The sequence below is a fragment of the Cheilinus undulatus genome, linkage group 13 (genome assembly GCF_018320785.1).
Source record: "Cheilinus undulatus linkage group 13, ASM1832078v1, whole genome shotgun sequence".
Lineage (NCBI taxonomy): Eukaryota > Metazoa > Chordata > Actinopteri > Labriformes > Labridae > Cheilinus > Cheilinus undulatus.
The window spans coordinates 35,946,594-35,973,380 of record NC_054877.1 but is presented as its reverse complement, the minus strand read 5'-3'; the positions used below and the strand labels follow the sequence as shown (position 1 = coordinate 35,973,380).

General features: G+C 38.7%; 1 protein-coding gene across 2 annotated transcripts; it reads right to left on the bottom strand.

The window, feature by feature from the left end:
• Positions 1-919: 919 nt before the first annotated feature.
• On the bottom strand, positions 920-26,787 carry LOC121520002 (SUN domain-containing ossification factor-like). 2 transcript variants are annotated; one of them, XM_041803182.1, is made up of 24 exons: positions 26,499-26,787; positions 21,994-22,108; positions 20,627-20,734; positions 20,102-20,334; positions 19,793-19,900; positions 15,690-15,828; positions 15,482-15,599; positions 15,230-15,354; positions 13,952-14,019; positions 13,730-13,837; positions 13,143-13,248; positions 12,630-12,650; positions 12,138-12,193; positions 10,764-10,846; positions 10,479-10,544; positions 10,307-10,372; positions 10,030-10,114; positions 6,059-7,381; positions 5,872-5,959; positions 3,456-3,560; positions 3,061-3,218; positions 2,650-2,738; positions 1,724-1,779; positions 920-1,618 (listed from the first exon to the last, which is right to left on the bottom strand). In XM_041803182.1, the coding sequence occupies exons 1-24, from the start codon at positions 26,561-26,563 to the stop codon at positions 1,151-1,153; spliced, it is 3,957 nt and encodes a 1,318-aa protein (XP_041659116.1). In that variant the 5' UTR covers positions 26,564-26,787; the 3' UTR covers positions 920-1,150. The 2 variants fall into 2 exon arrangements, with proteins under 2 accessions (XP_041659116.1, XP_041659117.1); XM_041803183.1 differs by lacking the exon at positions 12,630-12,650.

Below are 26,787 nucleotides of genomic sequence, written 5' to 3'. Positions count from 1 at the left end.
TTTTTGAGCTTAACAACCCCAAATTAGCAAGTGTTTCATAGGATCTAATTAGAGCACCTTCAGATACAACAGGGTCCTCCCTCCAATGTTGGTGCTGTTAGAACATGAAACTTGAGTTTGACTGTATTGCACTTTTTAGCTTTGACTACCAAAATATCTTTACTCTTAACACACTTATCAATAAAAAGAGATGTAATATGGCAGTACCAATAATGCTCATTTATGCCACCATCTGCTCTAACTCGTGGTCCAATTTACAAAGCATGTTGTGCCAACCATCAAGCACCAACATCTGCAGAAAGCATGACAGCGTTTTGAAGTTTGCGATATTTTAGTATCTGAATGTTTAGATCAGCATCAGCGTGTCTCTGCTGAACAGAATATAACTCATCCTGACCAGGGGCAGATCTGATGGTAGCCAGGGCCACCTGAAATCTGATTGGCCACCACAGAATCCTTCTCAATGATTGGCTATTTGTCTTGTCAGCCATCAATGGAAAGCTGTGATGTAGGCCGTTGTTTTCTTTGAGTTTATTAAATTACTAAACATATCTTAACCTACACTGGATTGGTTTTACCAGCTGTAATACACTTAGGATGAGGTATATTAAAATCACCTGGTTATTCCTTGTAGTTTTAAGTATGTGGCTCTTAGTGAAAAAAAGTTCAGACACCCTACCCTGGTGTGTTACCTCATTTTTTCAGTTTCAGTAAAAAAAAAATCCATTATCATCCAAAATCTCATGAATTTTACCCAGTAAATACATGTTTGGTTACAGTTTTAATGCTTTATTTTAAAGATGAACTGTTCCTGTCTTTGACTCTGTGAGGAGATGTGCTTATTGGTCAGCTGTGCATAGAAAAAAAAAAAAAAGAAGAAAACTAATAAATTATTTTTTCAAAAAGTCTCAGTCAATAATTCAAAACAAAGGAGGAAAGCTTTAATGAAAAGCTTGGAAGACATTTTGTTGATTTGAAATATAACAAATATAAACAAACAGAAGTGAAGAGGGACCATGAACAGAAAAGAAAACACTCTTAGAGAGATTGTGTCATATCAAAGCTTAAAGCTGCCTGGAGCTACACAAATAAACATCCATGCTCTTTTTTAAAGAGATAAGCAGTCAGTGAAGAGTGCAGATGTCAAACATCAAACCGGCCCTGAGAGGGCGACATTCACCCCAAACGGTCCTGAGCTTTGCTCTGTTTTTGTCTTCATGAGGTCCTCTATGGTGGAAATGGGCAACGGATCACTCATGTCCCTCCTTGGTGCCTGAAGGAAGTCCACCACTGAACAGCTGGGCTTAGGACGCCTGCGTCTCAAAGCCCGTTTCTCTGCCCGGGTTTTGGGCGGAGGGAGTCCATCACAGATTCTGGGGCAGGCTGTGGTGATGCCACAGAAGGAGGGGTCATCTGAATGCGAGGACCCCTCTGAGCTGCCCTCTGACGGCGAGTCTCTGAACATGGGCTGAAGTAACCGATTAGTGAGGGGAGGGGGGTTTGTGGTGATGGGGAGACCATTGCATAAAGCAGCTCCGTTACATAGTTCTGAAGGAGCATGAAGAGACGGTTTCAGAGTCTCCACTTTCTCTATGGGTTTCAGCCGACGACGTCTCCTCTGTGAGGGAAGAGATCAATAAGTTAGCGCTGTTAACATCCGTTATCTTTTTACAAAACCAAGTTTCAAACATATTCTGCATTTTAATATATTAACTTTACTCACCTTTTTGTTGGCTGGACAAAGACTCTGTGTCTCTTCTGGGTGCAGATTTTCAGGATCTGTGAGTCAAAGAGTGAGATTAATTTCTTTCAACAAAAGATATGGCTCTGTTCTGCACAGAGTCATCAACAATGTGTTGGGATTACATTTTATTTATATCTTTTTAACATCTCATTGAGATGAAGAATCTCATTTACAAGAGTATCCTTGCCAAGACAGGCAGCATATGTTACAAAGTAACAAAGTTACTGTAGTTAGATCTCATCTGTAGGGCAGAAATGTAACACGTTGATTTCAGTAATCATATAACTGTTACTAATCATATCATTATTTTGCCGCTTGTATAACTTCAAGTTCTTCAATTCTATCTGTATTACAGGAGGGCAGAAAAACAAATCAAAGTCACTTCAATGTGTGTTGATAAAACACCCGTCTGACATCTGATGCTGGCTCAAGTCTATGGAGGACAAACACTAAAGTAGCAGAGCGTTTCAAATCTGAGAGATCTTAGAAGGCTTGAAGATTTGCAAGCTTTGACACTGTTGCACCAAAGGTCAAGAGCGTGACAGTAAAGCATAAACTGCTTAGGCCAGAAACAACTCTCCTCTGCTGTGAACATGACATCAAAACTTTTCAAGTATCCAAAAAGGCAGTATGCTAATGCAAAGCTTTAGCTCTTTTTTAGTAGGATGAGACCCACAGATTCTACGTGAGGCTGAAGATGAGCAAGATGCCAAAGCCAACCAAGCAGCCGAGGCTTGATTTTAAGTAACGGCTATCACAAAAGTAGAGATTAAAAATGTGTAGTGTTCCTTTTTTATCAGAGAGCATTAAAGTGACACCACATGCATTCCCTTTAATTTAAGAGCTGTGAGAGGAATCTTGATGTGAGTTAATACAATCCCCCTTATAGCACTCATGCGCCGTACCTTCAGTGTTTGCTAGTTGGAATGACTCAGAGTTGATGAGTGGATATGATGCACTCCTCTTCAAACCCGTCTCATCGCAGGAGAACTGCCTGGAGACAGTAATGGATGGGGATAACGACTTCATTAAGGATCTTTGTTAGAACATGAGGCACAGATTTGTCATCACTTAAGACTCAGAGGTTCCCTACGAAAACTTAGACGTATGAGTCAGAGCCATTCAAAGCACTGTAACCTCCACCTATAGACTCCTAACAGCCCTCCCACGCCGTGCTTATTCACATTCGTCCTCCACCTTCACCATTTTGTAGTTCCATCATATATGTAAACACTTAAGTTTTACTCTACTGAATAAACACAATATTTGTAATGCTATCAGTATTTTCAGGAGAAAGTTACAGCTTGTCTCCCTACCTCTCAGGAGAGCAGTAGGTGTAGCTCTTAGGTATGGGTGGCTCTGGCTCTGCAGTAGGAGGAACAGTGGAGATGCAGCAGCGTTTGGCAAACAGCAGCAGGCCGAGAAATGCACACAACCCCAGAGACAACAGCAGGTAGTACTGATTGTCTGAAACCTGCGAAACACACAATGATTGTTTAAGCAAAACAGCAGCATTTAAATGTAACAAAATAAGAATGCCATATACAAAACAAAGTTAAATGTTTACTTCAGTGCAAATAAAGATGTATTTCCGAGGGTAAGCAACCAAGTGCATAGTAATTACTGGTCTCAGGAACAGCCTAAATGTACTGAGTTTGACTGATAAAGCAGATCAGAGATGAAGTCTTTGTGCCTAGAGTGCTGTATCTACCTCACTCTGCAGCTGGCTGACTCTGACAGACAGGTTGAGAACCAGCTGAGTCACGTTCTCCAGCTGAGCCTGCAGCATCTGAATGGACTCAGTCTGACGCTGGTCCTGTGCATGGAAGAGGAAAACAAAATTAAGCAACCAATCATTTTTTTAAAAGGTAGTATGACTAAGAGAGTCACAGGGACGGTATAGCGTGTGTGTCCCCAGCAAACAGGTACAGTGTGTGCTTTTGTGGCCTGTGACCCAGAATAACCTTATTCTGCTCCGACTCACGAAACACAGTTCTGGAGCATGAGTGATACTTGGAAAGTTTTGGCAGCTGGAGCACAGAGTGAGTCAGTTGAACCTGGATAGTCATACTAAACAATGTTTGAGAAGTACTGGTATGTGCTATGCATTTGTTATTGTCTAGTTTATTCAGTCCTGCAGAATTGGCTTTATGCTAACACTGGTATAATACATCAAAAGCAGACATCCATGTTTAATATTGTTCATGGTGCCTTTAGGGGAAAAAATAATGAATATGCAATAAGCTGAAACTGTGTGGAAGCTTGTAATTTAAGAATACATCACCAGAGAATGTTTCAAGAAACAGATCATGACCAAAAAAATAATGCTTTATTTCTTTGGATATACATCTAAACTTAAAGAAATCCAGGATTTAAGCATACAGGGCTGTAATAATTACCAGATCTGAGTTTCATAATGTAGCAATGGGTTCTGACCACATAACTCCTTACTATGTGTTTTCATAATGAAATGCCAGGAGTGATGAGATAAACCCCTGTAGTCTGGGTCTACAGTTAGATACTAGGGTGGTGGTGGAGTTGAGTGCAGCTCTGGTTTGAGGCAGCACTGATGATGAGCTAGCACAGGAGGAGACTGGAAATCTTGCAGCTTAAATACAGTGCCAATTTGAGGGGATGCCTTTGTCGGCTGTTTGTGGAGAATAATGCATGTCAGTGTGAAATCAGTGCAGCTTAAGATGCCTGCCTGAGCTGGATTTCCATGACTAGATCCATTTGTGTTATTTATTTGTTTCATTAATCTTCTTATAGAGATTATGACAGTATTTGACCACATTCAGTTCATTTACATGCTATGCAATCTTACACTTAAGTCAAAATACTGTATAAGTCTGATTAAAACTGGACTTGCATGTAAACATGTTCTGAAATTGTACCAAATAAAATTTCTTAAAATCAGACTAACACACCTAAATTATACTGATGGAGACGGATTTATTCTTGCATGTATGCATCTCAATTAGCCAGACTATTCTGTGTATGATCCACAATCTCTGCATTAGGCTGTGACCCAGAAGTGGACGAGCATAATGCTAAGCATTGCAGGAACTTTGTTGTCATCTGCCTTTGGATCCTGTTAGCTTCAGGTATGACTTTCATAGAACTAACAACTCTGTACATGTACATGTTTAACTATACATGTATGTTCATCATACAACTTGTTAGCTGCTTGCTTGCTTGTCAGTAGCCTGATTTGCAGTGCCATTTAAAGCTGTGATTTTTTTTTTCCCTCTTCACTATGAACATAGCATTGGCATAGGGGAGAGAAGGTATTCTTCCTCTGTGCCAGAGGCAGAGGTCAGAGGTGTATGGAGCTCCCGCTATGTCATGCTCTCTTGCCATCCCACTATTCTGAAACGCACTGTGAACTGACAGACATGTAATATCCCACTTTCACAAAATCAGTATAAATTTACTCAAGCGAGCAAGGTCAAGAATGTCCTATGATCTAACCTGTTTTATGATTCAGTCCAGTTCATAAGAAACATTGAAAGCAACAATATATTTATGACCTCGAGGTAATCAGGAATTTAAAGTAATACATCAATACTCCAAATATTGTAATAAACTATTTTATTATTGCAAAAAAATAACTTTTGTAGGCTTTTTGATTACAAAATAGGCTACCAACAGACAGCTTTTGAAAATGCCCTTATTCAAATGATAAGTCTTACTTTCAGAAAAGTAAGATTAAAGGTTAAGTGTTGGTCCCCCCCCCCTCTTTTTAACATTATCTTTTTCCTTTTTCAAAGCACAGAATCTCTACGTTTCCCCTAAATCAATTTCCTTCGCCTTGTTTATGAGACTTTCCTGACTTCGCTGTGTGTCTAAGATTTTAACTGCACGCAACCCTTTCCATATCACATTGCAGTGTGTCAAATTTGCTATAATACAACACTGATTACTCCAGAAAATAAAAAAAGAAACTTAAAGTTGTGAAACTGGCAACCTGCATCTACTATAGTCTATATATTCTGTTGCCACACTGACAAAAAAATTTTACTTCACAATGTATAACTTTGTGAAAATGTGTAACATTTTTTTCAAAGTCAAATCAAACACATTTCTCTACACGCCTACTGTCTGGAATAACATTTTTAGCTGCTCACCTGCTCTTCTGCTATTCTGGAGGTGTTCTGGAGTTTGATGATGGTTTTGTTGAAAGCCTTCTGCATCTCTTCCATCTGCTTTCGATACCTAAAATCAAAACACAGGATAAGATTCAAAAATAGCACCCTTTACTCATATTAGTGTTGTTATTTTGTATCAAAAAATGTACAAGTCTATTTATCTCACCTCTGGCTCAACTGCTCCAGGTAGCGACCACTGAGTGACATGTTCATCTCCAGGGCCTTTATACGATTGTTAAGCCTCATGAACACTGACTCCTTCTGGCTGGAACCATGCACCTGGTTTCCGTTCTGCTCTGTGCCGTTGGGAGGATCTGCGTAGATGTCTGAAAGGGATGATGAGGAGGGAGAAGAGGGGCGAGGCAACTGACTGTTACTGCTTGATGATGCAGACATTTCTTCTATGAAATCCTCTGTTTTAGTTTCTGTTGATGGCTCCAGTTCTGCTACAATGTCTGCAGTGGGGTGGGACAGTTCGGTGGAGATGGTGCTGCTTTCAGGTACAGCTGGAGATTCAGGAAAATGCTCTGAATGAGGGGCATCAGTGGGACTGAGGACTTTGGATTGATCCATTTTATCAGGGATTTGGATAGGGGCTGTAATCTCCAGCTGAGGAGTATCAGGTTTTTCTTCTCCCGTTGGCTGTAAGGAATTGTCTGCTGATGCACTGACACTGGGCTGCACAAAGGTGAAGTTAGTGAGAGAAGCTGAAGGCTCAACATGCCTTTCTTCATCCAAAACATCCTGGCTCTTCTCTGGCCGCAGCTCCCTTGATGGCTCCTCTGAAGACAGCTGTGGCGTCTCCACAATAGGGGTGGGTTTGGCTGAGGATGAGTCGGTGGCACTGTGCACGGGGAGGTTTGAGGTTTGACTCGGCTCCAGCAGAGGAGGTTCGGACACGGATTCTCTCTGAGGCTCGGATGCGCTCCCTGGAGGAGGTGGTGCTTGTGACAGGCTGGCTCCGGTCTCTGGCTCCTGCTCAGCAGCTTGTTCTTTTTCATGGAGCTGGTGCACCTCACTGTGGTGCTGCTGAGGTTCAGGGCAGGCAGAGGGGGACAGGGGCAGGAGCCAAATAGGTGGTTGGATTGGAGGGATTATTTGTTTTCTATTTATAGTTTGGCATTTTCTTTTTTTGGACAGCAGTGCTGAACATTGGCGATGGAGATACTCCTGGAGGGAAGCTGCACAAGAACAAGAGGAGGAAAAAGAGGGAAGTAGAGAACAAGAGTTCTGGATCTCTTTTAGGTGCTCATGCTCATTGATTTGGTCTTTTTCTTCTTCAAAGTCCTCCTCTTTATCCAAAAGAGTTATTGTAGAGCTGATGGGTTCCTCCTCATCTTTCTCTAAAGGAATGACAATACTTTCCTCCACTAGGGGGAGCACTTGCTTGCTTGTATCAGCTGCAGGAGTCTCTGTCTCAGGGGTCACCAAAGAGGGTGTTGCTGAGATGTCAAGGTCTGGCAATACCTCTCCCTCCTCAGACTCTGGACTAGAGAGAGAATGATCATTTAGTATCTCTGATATATGTGGAAAAACTTAATTTAACTGAGCGCCCAAGATAGTTCAAAAAAAAAAAAAAAGACTCCAAGCACAACTACAAAATATCTGAGCATGATAGGGTGACACTTAAGTGAATTCCAGAGAGTAAAATTATATAGGAGAGAAGATTTGATACATAGTGTGCCAAATATTTAAAAGGATCTCTAATTATACCTAAAGAGCCTTTTTTTGCATTGCTTGTAAATCCACATATTACAGTTGCCTTATAATGGGCTTATTTATTGAAGGCGTTGTAAGCCATCTTTTGTTTTTCTTCAACTTTTACTGAGACAAAAATGTCAGTCTTTGCCATTATAATTGTATTTCTTTTATGATTGAAGAGGTGTCAGCTGTCATAAAAAAGAAGGGTTTGTAGTTGTTTTTCATTAGCTGGCAAGCAGAAATGTTACATCTAGTAGGTATTGTAGACCACAGCAGACTTAAAAAACAAAGATTTTTTTATTTAAATGATATCAAACAAAACTGAGTGATGCTGTGCTATGGCTTAGTGCAGAGGATAATGACAGCAATGCTGATACTCAGTTTAACATCTCAACCCCGAGTGCGAGATTGCTTTCATACCACAGTTATCCACCTTACTCCTAACCCACATGATACTTTGCATGAAATGTGGGCGCAACCTCCAGTCCCTTCTGTCAGTCTGCAACTTCTGGGATTGCAGCAAGATGGTAATCCTGATTATTACAGCAATTTGGAGATTATATATAAATATACTTTAACATGTAAACATCCTCTTTACACCTGAATGAGAAAATATAATTATGCCTCAAATCTTCTACTGGAGAGGACAAAATAAAGAAGTTGCCTCAGATAAGGTATACTAGTATATTTAGCTAACTTTAAAGCTTCTTGTTTGAAAGTGCATGGTAATTAGGACAATCATGTTTTGTTGAAGGAGGTGGGATATGACCTTACATACTTCAGAGAAGATGTAGAGCCCAGTCAGAGCTTTAACATCCCTCTCTTAAGTTTGTGGGTTTGCTAAAATTCTTATTTCAACAACTATTTCCTCTTTAAATGTGTGAATTTTATTAATACCCATGATTCAATTGGTACACTATTTAGTTCAAACAATAAACAGAATGTTAAAAACACCACTGGTTAAGACACAAAGTTAACTTTGTCTAGTAATTAGTACCACAAACAGGTAAACAGGTACTGGGCATTTCAGTGAGTATATATACATTTTTGCTCCACTAATGAAAGTATTTCCACAGTTTATCTGGCAGGAATAGTTCCAAAGCAACCCAAACATCTCCTTCACTTTGCTTTCCGTGTCCATGGTTATCACAGAGTAGCTACTTTGTATCGTGTAAGTTTAGGTGTTAGTTGTAATCGAATATTAATCTGTGAAATCAGTGCGTAATCAGTGCAAAATGTAAAAAAAAAAAAAAAAAAAAAAAAAAAAGGAATGCAATCATTTGCAGCTTACACATTTGAAAAGTTAAATCCTGAAAAGTATATAAGAGATTTTACAGCAACATGTACTCCCATACAGACTACAGCAAAAAAGAGACAGCTAAATTTCTACATCAGACAAATATGGGACAACATTCCTCTCCCAACACTCTCGAAACTTGTCTCACTTTCCTGACGTTTACAAACTAGTGTTAAAGAAGGGGGGGTGCTATACAATGGTAAATATGGCCCTGTCCCTATTTTTCTAGATATGTTGCTGCCACCAAATTCAAAATGAGCTAATATTATTCATGAAATGGTAAGATTTCTCAGTTTTAACATCTGTTCTTCTGTTTTTATTTACATTTTAAAAAGTATATTGCACCAACTTTTTTGGAATTGGGGTTGTACATGTAAAAAGCTGAACAATGTTTCATCTGTGACTGCAGCTTGCAGGCAAAAGTATTTATTAGTGCAAACGAAATGAAGGACATTTCCAGTCCTTCTTTTCTAATGCTGACTACCTAGCCTTAAGTGTGACTCATTGCCACAAGGTGGCAGCAACAGTACTGTGTTTTGTCTAAAGGTTTGCAGCCAAACCATCCCCACACTATTGAAGTAGCTGCCTTTTCAGGTCGGCTGACCTGATGCTCTCAAACCTCGATACGTTTGGGCTTGTGTCACTCTAAGGAACTTAAATGCATCACACGTTGATATAAAGCTTTTTTTTTATCAAATAAAATTTGAAGTCTTGAAGATGTTGTGCTCTATATCAGCCCTCAAGGAATGCCTTTTATCAAATAGACTGCCTGGTCAGAAAGAACGGTTTTACAATGTTGTTTACAGCACAAATAAATCAGCTAAATGGAGGCACAGAATCACTGATTAGGAGGGTTTAATAGGTTTTGAGTCCAGAAGTGGAGCCCTGTAAACATGGATTTCTTTAAGAGAAGTCAATAAAAGGACTTTCATGCATGCCTCAGATAGGTCATACAGCAATCATGATACTGATACCTGTAACTTGTGTTTCCTTCTTCCAGAACCATAAATACAATCTTGATTTGTCAATTATAGTTAGCTACTCACATGTTTTGTTCAGTTGTAAATTATACCACTGGCTCTGAGGTATGTCGTAGGTCAACTTATCTGCATGCTTGATGAAATAAGGCATATACTCACACTGTAGTGAGGTCTGTAGTTGGAGTTTGTGTGGTGGTTTCAAGTGTTGGCTCAGTCATGTTCACTTCTTGTGATGAAAGGTTGCCTAGGAAAGGAAAATTACGGAAAAAAACATCAGTAACACACAAATGATAAGTTATCTGAATTGTAAAAGTAGTCATCAGAATATTGTAAAAAATAAATAAATGAAGGGGGTGGGGGAAATAGCTATTTTGTGACATAAAACTACTGAAAATGTTAGTCTTAGCTCAAACATCAAGCTGATTGTTCATCATACCTTGCATCTCTTGGCTTCCACCTAGGACATTGACAGCGATGTTGTTCACCATGTTCAAAATGACATCTGAGGAGAAAATTGACACAACTAGGTTACAAATGAATAAGGTAATAAAGGTTTGAATCCCTGATTTCAACCTGTTGTACTGGAAATCAACATTTTCTTTACTTACCCTTTGCTGATCCGATCAGATTATTGGACAGCTTGGCTTCACCAGATGTGTAGCCAGGAGGATAATCTACAGGGAGACGTGCTGTTAATATCACCAATCTTATAACAAAACATAAAGGGGCAGAGCTAAATGTAAATACAAAAGCACTGTCACTTTGATTCTTTGAGTATTAGAATAATATCTGAATACACAAAGATTATTTCAATATTTGCAAAAGTGATTAAAAACTGCATCAAAATGTTTCTTCAGGTGTATTCTTGGATGTTGTGGACGAAGTACTCTTACCCAAGTCATCATCCAGATCATCCGGCCTTTCTGAGGGATCAGCTATCTCCTCGTACTCCTCCACCATGCTCGTGCCAAACACCCTGAGAAAAAGAGGACATCAAAATCATGTCAACCAGGCTGATGTAACTTTGAAATCTGATCTGTGTGATCAAACTACTTCAATGTGGTCTATTTTAAAACCTTACACAGCCTGTAGGGGGCAGAGTGGCTCAATAAAAGCCAAAAATACACACACCCCACAAATACAGCTCATACAGTACGAGAGAGGGTTTTTCTTCTTCACACAGAAACATTTTAACACAAGACCCAAACTTCTCTCTTATTCCCCAGGCCTGGACTTTAAAAATACCATGCACAAGGTGTTTTTTTGTTTCCTCAGCAACTATTTGAGTTAGCAGCTATAGAAACTGTGATGTATGTGCTGGCTTTAACACTGACACTTATTTTGCTTAAGCTGTATCTATCTTTCCACACAGGAAGAACAGCTGCAAGCATATGCATCAGCTCTGCCTGTTCCCACAGCGGCCTGATAGTGTATTAGGGTGAGCTGACCACTACCACATGCCAATTATTACATAACATCCCTCCACACCATCAGAGTTCATGGTGTGTGCAACGAGCAAACATTTGCTCAACACACTTTAAATAGTTTAATCAGAGTTAGTGAAACTCTGGAATGTACACTTAGGCAGCCTAGGTGTTCATGCTTGTATGATGTCTCTCATTTCTTATACAGTGAGCCGGTATGGACCCAAGCTTTGCCCTTTACCCCCAGAAACTCTTCATTATATGACCTAGCTCTGAAAATAAAGGGTGACATCACTGTCACATCATAAAGTATAAAAGTATAAAACCTATTTAATAAAAGGAGCATTATGCATTTATGTTTTCCCAAAGTAGTTTTAGAATCCATCCGCATGGTGAATGGAAACTAACATATAATGTCCTAAGGCATAAGGATGGCAGAGTTTTGTTGTGGCGCTTTCACAGCTTTCAATTTGTGGAGTTTTAGGCCAACAGACACACATCAGCTGAGGTCTGTTACTTTAATCATAATCATTCCTTACACTCGAGGACTTTTTTTTTTCCATCCTCAAGCTTTAAATTGTGTGTTTTATGGACTGAAGTTTTAGGTCTGAACAACATTAAAATAGCGGTAACAAGAAAATTAATTAGTAAATATCAGCAGTTTGGATATCAGCAAAAATCCAATATCATATATTCCTATCTATCACTATTACACACCCTTAGCAAAAACATTTTAGTTACTTTAAAATATGTTCTATTACGAGGGCTGACATTCAGTACCAGACAGATTACAAGACCAAAAAAAAAAAAACATGCCATGCGGTTTGTTACAATTTTACCTACCTTATGAGACTGAGGGGGCAGAAATGCTCAGAGCCAAAGTGGGACACCAGCTCTACCTATAGAAACAATATTGAAATAAAAGGTTCAAATACTATTATCTGTGCTTTATCATTCCTCATCCAAAACACCACTGTCAGCAGTGGTTGTGTTATTGACAAAAAGCACACCAGTAATTTAGTTTCATTGTTAAATCACCACAATGTGTTAAAACCAAACATGATGATAGTAATTTATAAAAATCTAAAAGGGATGTCTTTGCAAGAAAGAATTGCGATCACTCAACTTACTGTGCTTAACCATGTTAATGACATCTAGGTAAATTTATCACATGGTCAAATACTCATCATGTATGATTGATTATATTTGAATAGTATTTTTAGTAAGAAAGGAAGTTAGATGTTATTTTTATAGTGGATCAAACACTGCACAAATCAAAGCATGTTAACTGTTGAGTTCACACAACCACAGACCTCTACAAGAAAAGCAGCTAACCTTTATGTACTTGGTGAACATCTGAAGCAAAAGAGACAGAAAAAGGAGAAAAAAATTAAGGAAGAGTACACATGCATCAAAACAGGACCAAAAATTTGTGTGAAGGTGAAAGTTCAGAGGTTCCAGGAACATCTCCAGGACTCAGCTGTACAAATCTAGAGGTTAAATAACCATTCGCAAGAGGATGGTCATATTTTAGATTACAAGGATCAAACAGTCTCCTTATCCAGTGTATGTTTTTAAATTCAAGAACTATGACAAGACTTCCCCCAAAAAAAACAATAATATTCCTTTAAATAGCATAAAGTATGAGACTCTTAAGAAAAGTGAAGGGACAAAACTATTAATTTAAACACTTTCACTAAAAAAATGTGTATAGAAACAGCTGCAGTTCCATGTTCAGATGCAAAAGGAGTAAAACAAGCATCATTGAGTCTTCTGCACTACTTTAGCAAAGACTGTAAACTGATGTAAGGATAGTGTGAGAAGAAGAAGACAGAAACTTGTGCTCACCTTCACATATTTTGCATAAAGATGCTCATCTAAAGGGAAGCTCTGAACTGTGCGTTCATCCCGTGCATGAAAGGTTCCCAGCTTCAGCCATTTGTTTGTCGGATATCTACAGGAGTAACCAGACAAAAAAAGTCAATCCAGTGATATGGATGTGAATGAGGTTAAGTCATTAGAGTTTAACAGTGATCCTAAAATGATAACAGGTTCTGATCCTGAAAGAATGGCATCATATTTCTGATGCTGTCTATGCAAAACTTCACTCAGTTTTTCTACCCAAAAAAGGCCTTATTGTTAAAGTGGTCACCAACTCACTCACCTAACTCTTTGTTTTGGGGAATGTAAACAGAGACTGTTTCAGCCTGGTGCTATTAATTACCTTGTCTGACACTGACCCAGTGGCAGCTATTAGAGGCATGAATAAAAATACAAAAATACTTAATCCTCTTTCTGATGTTTTTGTTTAATTTTGTAGCTCATAAAAAGGCACCAAAATTCATCTCAATCTGTTTTATAACAAGCCAAAATCTCCTCACAAGGGTTTCAAAAACCATTGTTTAAGAAAAATATATGGCAGCTGAATTGCACACCTGTCACTGATGGAGACCAGAAAGTCTTTGGGAGTCGAAGAGAAGAGCTCAAAGTTAGCAATGTCGAGCTGCTTCACCTGGATGGGCTCACAGAGCTCAATGATGAACCTCAGAAAGAAAAAAAAGAACAAGACTTCAAAATCTAGCTGAACTTGTAAAATGAATATTAAAACATTGTATATCTTAGGATGCATGTGTTTTAAGAAATTGCTGATTACGTACCAGATTTTATTGCTGCAGGGGTTAAGCATATACAGGTCCATGTTCTCCATCAATATAGCCGAGGTGCTCTGTATGGGACGATTTCACAAATCAATGTGTGCTTGAATTTGACATTATGTTTCAAACAGAGAAAGCAGGTTGCCCAGCTGGATAAGGAGGAAAAGACATGCCAATTTAAAAATCTGCTAATATGAAGCTAGCTGCCAGAAGCTTGGGGAACTGTTTTATTTTTACCTTGACTTTGAAAAACACACCAAAAAGGCTGTGAAGTCATGCTCCTTCCAAATTGCTACTATGGCAAGAATAAAACCAATGCTCTCTCAAAACCGTGCAAATATCATCCTCACACTCATCTTCTCAAGATCACTCCAACTTACTCTCACTAGCAAAAACAAAAAAAAGAACTCTGTTTCCCCTCAGCAAGATCAGAATGCAGCAGCTCATCCTCAGACTGATTTAAGTGCAAAATCATATCAACCCCCCCTTATGGATTTTCTGTAATAATCTGTATTTTTCATTTCCTCTTATTGCCTTCACTATTTTTAATCTGTCATAACTTATTTTGACCTTTCGTTGTCGTTTCCTTTTATTTTTCCACCAAGCCAGTTTCAGAGCTGATTCAGAGGTGGTGCTTAACCTTGCATAAGTTCCTTGTTTTTCCATCGCCAAAGAAAAGCTCTGAGCAAGAAGAACCATATCCAGTGTTGAACCAACTCCATGCTGATCCAGAGGAAACAACAAGTTTAAGTCAGGGTCAGTGTCCTTACGCTGGAAGCTACATGCATACGTTTTTGGTTGGGGTGGGACTAGATTTACAATAACATAAAAGAGTGCCATTTTTTAAGAGTCAGGCTTCAGAGAAGACAGCAAAGTCAGACTGAAAATGGGATATAAAAACAAAGCAGCAGTTGTCTGGAGAGAATAAGAGCTGTCTCCTGGATGTGTGGGCCTCAAATGGGGAAAGAAAGCTGGATCAGGCAACAAAGACCAAGCCAGTCTTCGAGAAGATTCAACTTGAGATGGCTGTAGTTTGGCATGAGTGCAGCGTCAAGCAAATCAAACAAACTGAAAAACTAAAAAAGGGATTACCATGGCCAAAAAAGATATATTGGCTGCAGTAGGAAGGGTCAGCCACATATTGATCCACATAGTGACTGTGCTTTTGTATTCATCTGACTGTTCCCGGCTGTGTTTGTTTGTTATATCACTTTGAAAACTCCTGTTTTAAAAGATCCTGCAAAAATAAAGCTTTCATAATTCTTATCAAATATAAAGTACCTTTGCCTCTGGATTAGAGCCAAGGATCTTTGCTCCACACTCCACTGAGGCATAGTTGTTGAAGTTTTTCTGTACCTTCTTCACTGTCGTAGAAGCCCCATTGTTGGATGTGTGAGTAGACTGAGCTACAGAGATAAAGAAAACAAAAAGTTGAAGGGGAGATTAGATAGTTCTTTCTTTGGTTTCAGACAGATGGGATGTAATTTTCTACAACATGAAGCCTTCTTGAGAAAGATAAACTTGCAGTCTTACTCTTTTCTTTCTCCACCTCCATCACCTTCCTCTTCCACTCATCAAAAGTGGGGATGTCCTCGGGGTCTTTGCTGCTCACACTGGTATCTGTGTCTGAGGCAGCAGGGGAGCTCGGATCCTGTCACAGATAATGAGAAAATGAGAGCTGGGACCTTCTCCTCCTTTGGTAGGGAGAGGAAAATAGTTCATTCAGAATTGGAGTTTCTACCTGCTTTGTCAGATGGTCTGAGGTGTTGGTGTCCAGATGCTCTGAGCTCTGAGGGGCCGGAGGACTCAGAGGAGGGGCTGGGTGGGGTTGAGTACCTGCAGTGTGGACGTTAGAGGTGTTCTCCAGAACGACTGGAGGACTGTTGAGAGGCAAAAAAAAAAAAAAAAAAAAGATTTACTTTCTCCAAGTTACATAACTCAGCTTAACAGTTGAGCAGTTTACATCGTCAGTGTTTCCCATAGAGAGGCCGTCTGATTTTGGCCAGGACAAAATAAGGCACCAGGCTTGCTGTGGGCATAATGCAAGAAGATTGCTGCAAGGCGTTGTGAGGCAATATAAGACTTCAAACTGAGGTTGCATGAAGAGTTAGGAGGCAAACAAGTACTGAGCGCTCCAATGCATTTGGTTGGAGGCATGCAGTACAATCTGCACCGGTGCAAGGCAAGTCAGGGTGGAACACTTCCCCCAGTCATGTCTGGTAAGTGCCTTGTGTAACATTGTGTTTGAATGAAGGCCTCACTTGGATTAGTCAGTGTTTTTTGTGTGGGAAAGAGCAGGCAGAAGCGCGGCTAAAAGGAATAAAGCAGAGTTAATTTCATTGGCGAAAAATGTGACTAAAAATGTTTATTGACCACCATTTTTTCAGTATCTTAACCAGTGTATTTTAAATAAATTACTGTAGTGACAGTGCATAATGAGTGTTTTACATTTATATTGATTTTACAATTTGCTGAATAAATCAGCTCAAAGAGAATAAACACTGTGACTAAAAGTAAAGACTAAAATGTAAGGGTTTTTATTGAATAAAACTGGACTAAGACTGAGAATACATTTAAAATAGCTGACAAAACAAACATCAGAATAAAGGTAAAAAGATATGAGGTATAGGCTTAATCCTGATACAGCCCTTGCCCCTACCACTTAGCCCTACACTTTGCATGTTCAGTGATAGGAGTAGGGTGTCCTTATTCTTCTAAGAATAAAGGATTAGGTTGAAGTGCTAGAGATGTATTAGTCTATAAACAGAGATTTTCTTGAGACATACTCTGATATCCTGTTGTTTCAATACATTATGGTCCTTCGATTTCAAACAGCATCTTAAAAAGTGGCTTATAAAAGCAATGCCAGCAGTATCTGTTAACAGCCACTGATGATGTATCAGTAACTTTAAGAGACGTTTTATTCACAGGGCAAGACTTCCCTGTTGGTCTGTTTCAAGGGGTCAAGGGGACTTAAAATCCAGAGGTGGGGGGTTAAAATTAGAAATAGGACTGAGCCTTTGTGTGCGGGCAATTGAGCATTTCTGACCTGACTTGCCAATAAAAATTGCTTGAACTTAATCACCAATATCAATAAACGTCAGTGGAAAATGAATCTTGAGCATGTGCTAATGCTTTTATAATGGGTGGGGCGGTACTTTGGTATTGTCCTATCTAGACAAACCTGCATCTCAAGTGTTTGTAACACCCCGCCTCATTGTTTTTTTCTTTGTGTGTGTCCGCTCTTAACAATCAGAAATCAGGGGCCTGTTACACCAGCTATGCATAGCTGTCTAAAGTTAGGCTTTAAACCACAATAAACACTATGTTCGAACTAGTGAAGTTGTGACTTAAGTTTTGTTGTTGTTTGGTTTTACCAAACAGATGTTGGATTAATCTCAACTCATAAAATAACGTCCAAACTGACCAAAATATTGTCACAGATATCAGATATGGCTTTTTCACTTAATTTAACCGAAATAAAAAAACATTTTACTGTGCCGTTCTTCCCAGTGCTGCCCCTTGTCTTGAACAGCTTTTATTAAGGCTTAAAACTGAAAAATTAAGCTAACTTCCATTTATCCTCAAACAGTGCCAAATGTGGGAAATATGATGGCATGTTGATTAGGTGAACTAAAGCCTATTCCCTAAACCTACAGCCAATATGAAATAACAAGAGTGAAAGGGAGTGGTGAAATAATCTTTAACATTATATAATTCAACTGTACTTTGATTGCTGGATGGCCAAAATTACCTCTGCTTGTGGAAAATGAAAGTGTTAATGCAATACTGACACTAAATATTTGGTAAACAGAGTTGTCTGAACAATCACCAACACAGCCATATTTTATAGGGATGCACAATACTGGATTTTTGCTGATAACAGATATGCCAATATTTACAAAATAATTTCAGCAGATACAGATATAGATACTAAAATTCAAATATAGTTCTTAGTCCTTATAACACACAATTTAAAGATTTAGGATGAACAAATTAACAAATTACAATCCTTAAAACACACTTTAAAGTGTGATAAATGATGATTAATAAAGAAATAGCTTCAGCTCTCTGAGGCTGTTAATCCAGCCTAAATCTCCACAAACTAATTTGATCTTACAGCCAATATATAGCTGATATATTCAGATTTTTATGGCCAAACAGAAATTTTCATATCTGCTAATACAAACAATTAACTTTTTATTAGTGCTGACAGTCAGCAAGTGCAATTAACATCATACAGATGAGGACAAAATTATCAGCCCCCCATGAAAATTTCTGGTTTTCCCAAGTGCTGTTAAACAAAGTAAAGATTGTTTAACACAGCTTATCCACCCACCCTAGTTTATTATGGATGCTTACATTATTTCGCTTTGTACACAGAAACAAAATTATTTCACAAAAACAAACAGGGTCTAAATTAATAGCCCCTGACCTTTTTGTTGAGCCATAGCACGAATCACTGTTGTACAATGATGTGCTTTAACTGTGCAACGCTCAAAGCTTGTAAAATCAAGTTAAAACAGAGGGTTCTCTTCCAATAAGCACATATAAAAACTTCAGTAGGGGTTTGAACTTTCACTGGAGAAAGCATCATGGCAAAAACAAGAGATATCAGTTTAGACTTGAGAAAAAAAAATAGCTGATGCTCACAAAGCAAGAGAAGGATCTACAAAGTTATCACAGCGTTTCCAAGAAATGGAGTGAAAAGTATCATCAAAAAATTAAAAGAGAGCCACACGGATAGAACAAGCCTGGCAGAGGTAGGAAGAGAAAAATTTTAAGGACTCGAAAGAAAGCTAGTGAGAGATGTGTTAAAAACCCCAGAACAACTGCCAAGATTCTAGTGAATGACTTAGCCAAGTCAGGAATTCTAGTCTCAAAGAGGACAATCTATAGAGTCCTGCACAGAACTGGACTGAGAGGTTTCAGACCAAGAAAAATTGCACTTTCTGTAGCTAGGCCACATTTGGACTTATGCATAACTAGAGCAACACAGGCAAGTTAAAGACGCTTCATTAACATCTCCTGTGTTTGACGTGATTAATTTGGTATCCCCTTATCACATGGGGATTTAAAGATACATATCGCAACTATCATCCCAAACTATGAGTGCAGGACAACATAAACAGCAACAGCTGCAAAAAAATTATTAAAATGAAGATATGAGGAGCTTCAGTTTTGGGGTGTATTAGCAAAATTATCACTCGTTTTATCTTTCTCACGTGCTCGAGATGGTGATCGTGTCATCACCACAAAAACTTCAGTAGTCATACTTTTGCCGCCACAAATGCGTCTGGATGGTCCGTTTGAGTATCATCCATGTGGAAAACCCATATTACATTTCTGAATATGGATATTTTGAAACAACACATTAACCTTACAATCAAAACAAAGGCTTAAGAGAAGCCATCATTTACCAAAGATCAGTCTCTCTGTTTCTTAGTGGGCGTTCATAAGAATGAGAAAGAAATAATGGAGAAGAAATACCTCAAATCCTTATGGAGACACAATTTATAAATCACTTTCACAGCTTTCATTAAAAATGTTCATTAAGGTGTTACAGTGACAGTTCATTGTTGTTTGTGTTAAATATGAAGATTCCTCTTGGTGTTTCTACTTTCACAGGGAGGGGACAGACTGATGAACTGATAGGTGTACAACAAGAGAACACAATGCCTCCTGTCCTGCCACAGCTGGTGTCATTGTGGAGATGTAAAAAAAACATGAAGGCTCTTTTCAAATATGATTTAGCTGATTCTGAAGCGGACAAGCCCACTTCACAAAAGCAGAAGAAAAGATATCTTGATATCTCACTAAGTGGGCCAGATAAACCACACTTACCTCTCATTGTCATATGGGTTGGATTCTTGTTCTCCCTCACAGTCAGCGGGAAGCAGGTTTGAATCAACAACCTCTGGTGCAGCTTTGTCAAATGCAAGTTCTGAAACACTGAAAAAATATAAAAAAAAAAAAAAAGCTATTACTATTTTCGCAGATAGTAACTTGCTTTCATATAGGTCTTCAATGGTATAATACAAAACAAAGTTCTTCTTCAACACAAAAATTCGATTTGGCAGAGCAACGTTTAAGTCATTTTCAAGCTCTGTTATGAAAATAAAACAGATAAGCCTAGCAGTGACAAAATCTTGCCTGCTTTGGATAATGTCTTGAAGTTTAGGGGTGTTGGGCTCATCTTTAAGCTCAGTAGTGCTATCAGTGACAGGGTCAGATGCAGGCAGCAGGGAGGCTAGATCCTGTTCTTGAGATATAGAGGCTTCAGAAAGTTGATTTTCTGAGTTTTGCTGAGGTTCTGGCTCAGGTTTTAAAACCTCTTTGTCTTCCTCCAACTCTTCCTTTACAGTAGCCTGCTCCACTTCTGAAGCCTGATGGAAAAACAGAGATATTTGAGCTGTCTGGGGAAATGTTAGATCGTTTGCACCATTAGACAACGCCGAACTGATCAGCTAAACACTTTAAGCTTTGGATGTTCCAGGTACGATCAATAAAAAGTAGTGGACAGTGGGATGCTTAAGACTGCTTATCAAGGCTGGAAGCTACTGAGCTGCTCTGCAGGGAAAAAAAACATGTTTCAACATCTAAATACATATCATCTTTGTCTCTGTTTCTGTCCAATTTCAATTCATTAATATTCCAGCGACTAGTTTGTACCTCTACCTTATGTTTTTTGTCCACTTCTTGGGTTGCCTGCTCCTCTTTTTGTTGCTCATCCTTTATCAACTGCACACTTTCAGACAAGGACTGAGCAGGTAAACTGTCCTCAACCTAAAGAGAAAACACATAAATGCAATTAAAGACAAATATTGTTGTCACAGTGAAAGGAGCAAAAGAGGCTAAACAAATGAGCAACTTCAAACATTTTGCTGCTGATATTTTTCAGATACTTTTGTAGTTAATCTCACCATAATTATTTAGAGATAAAATGTTGTGCTCAACTCAATACTGGATTCACCACACTATTTTCTTTAAATGTTTTATTTTTTGCACAGCAATGAGAAAATTGTCAATTAGATAATCAATTTTATTGTTTTATTAGGGACTAAATGATTTTGAAAAAATATCTGATCCTGATTATTTTGACTCATATTGCCAATTGGGTACAAACTGTTGAGGGGAGTTTTACGTTTTTTGTTATTCTAATTTTAAAAATACAAAAATAGGTAAAGTACAATTATTTTGCAAACTACTCTAGTGAAAACTGTTACTTGAATGTGCATGATCCGTAGAGCATAACATCTCAGCTCCAAAAAGAAAATGATAAACAAAAAAAATTATCAAACTGGTATTTTAACACACATTTCATTTAAAAAAATACTGTACCTTCTGCGATTTGAAAACTGCAGCAGGACATATAACAACTTAATCCACAATTGGATTAATTGACAGTCTTAATATGCATTATAAAAAAACAACGTGGCAATGAATATGATCTACTGTTGTAAAAATATAAAACATATCAAACGCAAATCATAACACAAAAAATACAAGCCTTTGAGTGCAGCATATTATATTTCATGATTCATGAAGTTTGCATTCGCATAGTTGTCAGTGAGCCATGGATGCATCAGTTAATCAACAGGATGAGACGTAGTAACAAGGCTTGAGAACAGTTAATACACACTTGAAGCTGCTTCCTCTATTACTGGAAATGTTTGGAACCATAACATCCAAACCATGAAAGCTCAGGATGAAGACAAATACTGTTACAGGACAAATAATTTCCATTCAAAAACCGTATATTTCTGCCTTACAACCATTGATAACAACTTGCAAAAGCACCTTTTTTAAAAAATACTTTAAGCAAACAAAAGATTTCACAACATATCCCATATAATAGAAAGTAATAAATAGCTACATTAATTGCACAAATGGAAAACATAGGACTTTGTGTTTCTGGCATTTGAGCAAAGAAAGCTTTTCAAAGACATAGAATTTTCTGCACAAGTATAAAGCATCATCTCTGGCTGCATTTCAAAATGCAGCCAGAGAAACTCTGTGGTATGGTTGTGTGCAGCTGAGTCTACCTTTTGACAGTGGATCTTTTCCCCTGAGTCTTCCTCCGCACCGATGTCCTGTGAGGAATCGGGCCTCTGGGGCTCTTGCTGCAACTCCGTGCAACCCACATAGAAACTAGGGTACCTACAAGATAAAGTGAAAGACATGCAGGTTCTTAATACTACTAAGTACATTTCTCTAAATATAGGGCAGCTTTTAATGAAGGAAGGTGGTCCTTCTACCTGAAAAGGAAGTCATGTTAAGGTGGATTATAAACTGTTAAATCAAGCAGTCCAAACATGTTCTTGTTCTTCAGTGAGTCATGCACAGAGGAGGCGGTGGCCAAATGTCCCAGAGTGACGCATTCAGAAACCCCCTGGAGGCCTGTACCCCAATGTAGACAATTCATCTTATCTGTATGCAGAGTGAGCAATGTTTTCAAAGTCACACTTTGCCCAACTGGACTGAATGGCCTTGAAAACAAACATGAAGTCCACAGTATCCTTCTAATGTTATTTATATTTCAATCTGTTCTATTTTTGTCTAAAATCTAAGGTACCTGTCACCTGCTTGGTGGCAGTAAGACTGCGGAATACCATAGCAAAGTTAGGTTCATATTAAGTTTATTAGTCAATTCTTCTGTTTAAAACAGCACAGCTCTGCTGTATGACACAGAAACAGTCAAAGTGACTGAGCCCAGTCCAGGCAGGAAAACCACCATGATAAATGGTAACAAGGCTTTTAATAATTGCCCTAATAAGGGCAGGTTCCTGCTGGAAAAGGTTCCCATGCTGTCTCAAAGACTACATGCAAACAGTACTAGTCAACAATCCCAGCCCTTATCTAGGTTTTATACAGGTTTCCAGGTCAGGTGTTTTACTTGGCCACTGGGCTGGTTCAACAGCTTTGTTTTTGTGACCTGAGAGGTTATAGGAGTTACAGACACAACAGAGCATTTGTTTTCTCATTTAAAGCCAGCTGTCCAAGTGTAAATCCCAAAGGAGCAAAACAGACACAGAGACATGACTTGTTGAATAATTTGCTCACTGGGTAGAGAAAGAGTTAGCCTAAAGCAGGAAACTTTGATTTTATGTGTTTTCTCTTAGTAAAATACATGTTGTCTAATAGTGAGTTTAGAAAGTGAGAACTTTTACAATACACAAATAGGATGTGACTTTTAAAAAACAGCTGATAAAATACAAGAAAGATAAAAATTTAAACAAGCAGGTTACATGAGGATGGACTGTGCTGCTAATTGTACTATGAATTAAATAAATGGCTGTGACTTCTGGAAGAGCAAAGTTCATGTGCATGTGTACACCTTCATCAAGATAGTCCCTGAGTCACACTACTGACTCACAAGTGACGTGTAGGTCTGTCCAATGAAAAATGCCTCATTCATAACCACAATTATAATTCCCAGAGATAATCCGGTGAGATTTTTTCATAAGCCCTCTGTGCGACTAACATGGGGATTATTTTGCTTTCATGCACTTAAAGGCATCTACTAAGAGGTAGACCAGTTAATTGTTAAGTTTATGTTTAGGTTCATGATATGAGTGTTAATATAGCAGCCTTTTTCATTGGCAAAACAATATCATAGTTATCCTTTGATTACAATCTAGCTTTTCCTCTATGAGCACATTAGTCCCATGATTCTGCTTTGAGTATCCAACTGATCTAGATTGAGCAGTGACCGGAAGAATGATATCCTGGGTTAAGCAGTTCAAATGAGTTCCCCTCTGAAGGATGACCGAGATAGAGACAGTGTGAGGAGCTGGGGATTTGGAGGGAGCTAGGCGTAGAGCCCCAACATGGAAGTTGATGACCATGGAAGCCAGTTGAAGTGGCTGAGGCATCAGTTTAGGATGCCTCCTGGTCACCTCTCTTTGGAGGTCTTCCGGCATGTCCAGCCAGGAATAAACCCACCAGAACTTACTGAAGGTATTCTATGTCTCTTCTGGGATGTGCCTTAGAATAGCCTATGAGGAGTAATGGATAGACATATAGATGAATTTATGGATGGATGTATGGATACTTGAGGATCACGGAGTTAACCATCTATCACACTGATCCAATACCTAATTTTATTAGCCCTTAAATAAATAAATAAACTTTTCATACTTGCCTTTTCTTCATTTTTCTCATATAATGCTCAACTGATGAAAAAACTGTGGCAAAAGAAAACCTTCTTTACAATAATCCTTATTGTTTAATTGCTTAATTTGCACATGTATTGTCTTTCCTGGCAATTGCTGGCTTTCATAATGAAATATAATAAAGAAACAAAATTCTTTGCAGTTCATTTTCTGTATCTACTTGCTCATTTTTAACAGAGTTTCAGCCTGAGCTGAACAATGGTGTCGATTGTCTTTTAGACCATTGCAGTGGTATCTGATCCATATTCATTATCAGCAGATATACATACTGCCCAATAGGGACATCAGAAAGGTGAAAAATACTACCAAACATTTCATGAGTCCTTTAAATCTTGGCAAACAGACTGGGAGGAGGTGTTAAAAAAGGACCCTACAAAATGCAGATAGATTTCTTGCGAGATTCCACTGTAAAACCAAAATATAGGATGGTGGACAAATGAATCAAGACTCCAAGTAAACATCCCCAGGCACCATTAGACAACAAGAATTCAAGTCTGATTCTTCAGTGACATCAAACAGATGTTCAAAAACAAAACAAAGGGCAAGTTCAAGAACTCCTCACAGCAGACATTTCACAACAAGAAGAGTATGGCTTTAAGTGATACAAACCAAAAACAACTTAGATATTCTATTAAGTGTCCTCGTATGACTTTCAGCTGAGTCCTGCAGCTCATAAGCCTTAATGTGTTACAGGCAGCTGTTAATTATGTAATTAATTACACCTGTGTTTTTCCTGCCAGGGCATGTCTGCATGCTGTGAAAAGTCAATTAACATCCACAAGTGACACATTTCCACAGCTCAAACTAGAACAAATGTATTTTATTTAAATAAACTGCACTGTGCAAAGATAATGGCAGACATTAAAAGGTTAAAATGTCTCTAAAATGAGATCTACAGCAATGCTTGTGAAAGTAGGCCAGGTCAACATCACCAGCATAGATCTTAATACCACATTACATCACATCTGACCCTCCCCTCTCTATATATCTAGCAATACATTAGTCAGTGCTTGTGTGTGTTTTGTCCTTTTCCTCTACCATCATGGCTAGAGCCCACAATGATCCTACATAATCTCCCTCTCAGCTGGCTTTACCATGTTCTGTCACACTTACATTGACCCACAACAAGCTTTCAAGAAGACAGGCCCCACTGACGTGAAAGGTCTATAATCCTGTCAGCAGCTGACAAACTAAATCTGGGAAACATCAGTTAAGTTAGCCTTGGTGCCACTATGGATGGTGAGAATAGAAAACCATTAATGTACAGTACAGTCATCGATGTACGGCAGATATCTGGTTGTTGTTTTGACATCTCTCACCCCATGCATGGCACTTTGAGGGCATTAAGCAGCTACTTTAACAGCTGACTGATAGACCCATAGTGTAGGCTCACCTTATTTGTTTCAGCAGCAGTCCTGTTCTTTAACACCAACATCCTAGTTTAACCCTAATGGTTATCGGTCAGTATAATCTATCACTTAAGGCAGCTAGATTGCACTTGGGTCTTACCTAAATAAGAAAAGTACATACACAGTGTGGACAGTTTGTAATGTGACATGATATCACATTTAGTTTCATTCTCAGTTGTTCTTTGTATTCTTATTGATCACTTTAGAACTTAAATTATTTACTCTAAATCTGGGTCTGCAGTAATAAAGTCATTTCCATCGGTGGGTACTGATGATTGTTATCTTGACACCTTAAATAACAACCAAAAGTATCAGGAAAGTGTTACTTTTAATGCTCAGTCTATGATCATACATGACCAAAACTTCCGGTGTTTCAGCTGAAAGTGTGACCGTTTTATCTGGCGACATCCAGCCGAATGAGTCTGTTGTTGTTGAAATCATGGCACCCATGAGACACATGATTGTTACGTTTATTTATATATTGTAATGAAAAAAAAAAGCTTTCAAGGGCATTCACGGGGGCCTTGACAGTTTGATATAGATTGTCACTACAAAAAACACAGATGTAATAAGCTGACAGTCGCCAGTTAAAAGGGTTACACCAGCAGTTGATTAAATCTATTTATTTAATTCTGTTAATTTACTCCCCAGAAGCATGCCATGTATGGACGGGTGGTTATGTCCGTCTGTTATGTTGTTATGCCCCAGCTTGGTTGTGTGTTAGTAAAGTTAGCTAACAGGCTAGTTTGAGGATCAGCGAAACAAGCTAACGCCAATCAAACAAGTCAGAAGTCAGCCAGGTGCCACATCACAGCAGTAGTGATGAAGCTAGGTAGCTAGCTAAAGTACAAGGCTCTGACTTTATAAAAGACTGCATCGTTTGTCACAGTTCAATCAGTTAATATCCACCTTCGACAGGTTACAACAGTACACTCTGTTCAAACGGTTTGGAAATTGTTAACTTACCTACAGACGACAGCCACACATAGCCACACTGACATAACTCGCCATAACAGTGGTGTCATCTTCATCCCTCTCCTGCCGGGACAGACATCCTCACCGTGGTCAGAAAATACGTTTTATCCGTTTATCAAGCGGTTTCTTATGCTTAAACGGACACAAACTCATCAACGGTTTCCTGAAAACTTAGCTTATGGTCGTTGTTTCATGGGTGAAGTGTGATGCTAACTGCTGTCACCCACACATAACCTGCTACCGACTGTCGGCGCGAGTCACTGTTTAACCGTCCAATGGA